General features: G+C 36.7%; 1 protein-coding gene across 1 annotated transcript in view; it reads left to right on the top strand.

Annotated features, from left to right (window-relative positions):
• Positions 1 to 2,357, top strand: part of TTC27 (tetratricopeptide repeat domain 27) — a 393,959-nt gene extending 391,602 nt beyond the window's left edge. The window contains exon 20 of the mRNA XM_007938793.2: positions 2,235 to 2,357. Within this exon, the coding sequence (XP_007936984.1) occupies positions 2,235 to 2,357 (123 nt within the window). The remainder of the gene's footprint in view (positions 1 to 2,234) is intronic.
• The last annotated feature ends 395 nt before the right edge of the window (positions 2,358 to 2,752 follow it).

Below are 2,752 nucleotides of genomic sequence, written 5' to 3'. Positions count from 1 at the left end.
GTGGCTGCGATGATGGGCTCAAGTATAGCAGGGATTGTGGCGCTGGCGCGGGATCGGGCAGTGTTTCGTTCTGCTGTGCATGGGGTCGCTATGAGTCGGAACAACAACAACAACTCTGGAACTTTCTATAAATTACGTTTTCTAAGCTTTAGCTCCTCTTTATCTTGTAGGAACTGATGTAGATTCATTCAGATTTGCAAGAACTATAATTTTTATTTAAAAAATGCTACGTGGGCCCAAGTTACTTTTCTAAAGAGAGTTTTCTGTATTAATTACATCACACCAGTTTTTATTTCATTCTTTTACGAGGTGCTGTTCAAGGTATGACAACAAATTAATGTGACAAAGCACATTCTTGAAGTTCTTCATTCAAGTCAGTGTCCTTTGCTCCAAAAATCACTATGGGAAATGCTAAGCTTATTCCAGTGATTATACTACCACTCCGAGATTCTGGGACAAATCTGTGTTGGAAGTGCAGCTGGAATGGTCCTTGGAGGCAAGATTGGTCATCTCACCTGCTTTGGTCATATCATCAGAAGAGACTATTCCCTGGAGAAGATATCATGCTTGGTAAAGTGGAGGGTCAGCGAAAAGGGGGATGACCCTCCACAAGATGAAGTGGCACAGAGGCTGGAACGGTGGGCTCAAGTATAGCCATGATTGTGAGGATGGCGCACAATAGAAGTGTTGTTTGGTTGTTGTACATGGGGTCACTAAGAGTCATAGTTAATTCAACAGCACCTTACAATAACAACAGAGATCCCAGGGACTCCCTTTCTGGAATAGCTACAGAACCATTGTTTCATGTTATCTTTGATAGTAAGAGTAAATCATATAGTCCAGTCCAATTTAAAAAGATATATGGTAAACTGAGTAGTACCATTTCTAATTAAAACATACAAGCATATGCTTACACACAACATGGGTGTGCACAGATGCTTGTATTGACACAGCAGGCAGTTCCCCAAGAGGCATCTCAAAATATTTTAAGTCTCAGACGATTTATTTTATGGGAGTAGGGCATATTTTATTTTGCTAGATTGGTGTATCACTGTGTTTTTGCTTGCTTTTACCAAATTTTTATAATCTTTGTAATCTCTGAGCCTAAGCCAAAATAAGTTTTCTAATAAGCACCATGAAAAGATATGATATATATGAACTTGAATGTAAAATGTATTTATTTTTATTGCATACAAAACAAATGGTATAATGTCTGCTTATCCTCAAACCATCCTATGATACAGAAATGAATAACCAATTTCAAGGTGAACTTTGAAAAGCAGAACTCATTTGAATTTAAAGGCATGTTGTTTCGATTTATTGTTTGTTTCAGCTTGTACATTTCCAAGAAGGGGAATAAAACAAATGCTACCTTTGCTAGTATACCCACTGCCATCTAGTTGAGTTCCACTCATAGTGACCCCCCATAGCATTTCCAATGCTATATATCTTTATGGAAGCACACTGCCTCATCTTTCTCACGCAGAACAGTTGGTAGGTTTAGAAACATGGACCTTTTGGTTAGCAGCCTAATACCTTCACCACCACGCAACCAGAGTTCCTTTTATTTCTACTATAATGTCATATTATTATGCAAAAGATATTTTAATTCTGTATTGTTTATTTTAATGCATTTTATTGAAATATAATTTATGTACAGTGAAATACACATAATTAAAGTGACATGGGTCAATGCATTTCTTTTTTTTTTTTTTTTTGCAGTGTTTCCTCCCCTCCCCTCCCACCCCTGTCATCCAACAAAGAAAGTTTCCCTCCATATATAAACCTTTCCTTGACCCTCCACAACAACGAACTAATACTATATTTGTCCTTCTGTGATTGACTTATGTCATTCAGCACAATATCCTCCAAGTTCATCCATATTATGCGGTGTTTTGCAGACTCTACATTATTTTTAGTGCTGTATAGCATTCCATTATGTGTATGTACCACAGTTTGGTCATCCATTCTTCCACTTATGGACACGTAGGTTGTTTCCATCTTTTTGCTATTGTAAATTGTGCTGCAATGAACATGAGTGTGTATATGTGTTCCTGTCCTGGCTCTCACCTCTCTAGTATATATACTTAGTAATGGGATTGCTGTGTTAAATGGTATCTCCAATTCCAGCTTTCTAAGGAATCACCATATTGCTTTCTATTTTCTATATTGTTTATTTTAAAGAGATTTAAAAATTGTTTTGATAGTTTTTTTGTTTGTTTTTTATGTTGCAGCAACTTTTTATGGACATGGCAAGTGGAGAAATTTCCAGTGAGTTAGCTGATGAGATAGCAGCTATGGACACCCTAGTAGTAGAGCTCCAAGACCTAAGCAACCAGTTTCGAAACCAGTATTGACCGTGTTAGAAGCAGTTCCTGGAGAAGCTGCATTTACCTTCCGGAATTTCTCATACCTGTATATCTGAAACATGAGATTTCATTGTTTTAAATAAAGTTCTGTTTTATGGCTAACATTCTTGCTTTTGAGATGTTCTAAGCTTTCTGAAGTAAATAAGAGCTTCCCTGTTCCTTTCAGTCTAGTTATGGTTGAGTTCAGTATTTTTATTATTCTTGTATTATTTCTGCACAGAGAGCAAATAAATTATAGTTTGTTTTTTAGCTTGGGACTTATTCTCTCTCAGCCTAACATGAATTGGCTCATCCTTTGGAAAAATTTAGTCTAAACAGGAAAGAAAGTCACATATGACAACTTTGTGGAATCATTAGATCTATTGCTTTGTTGTCCAAAAGTG

Source organism: Orycteropus afer, unplaced genomic scaffold (assembly GCF_000298275.1).
Source record: "Orycteropus afer afer isolate SDZICR_OR568_19922 unplaced genomic scaffold, OryAfe1.0 scaffold00054, whole genome shotgun sequence".
In the NCBI taxonomy this organism is placed as follows: domain Eukaryota; kingdom Metazoa; phylum Chordata; class Mammalia; order Tubulidentata; family Orycteropodidae; genus Orycteropus; species Orycteropus afer.
The sequence above is the reverse complement of the archived record's forward strand: the minus strand, read 5'-3'. Positions and strand labels throughout refer to the sequence as shown.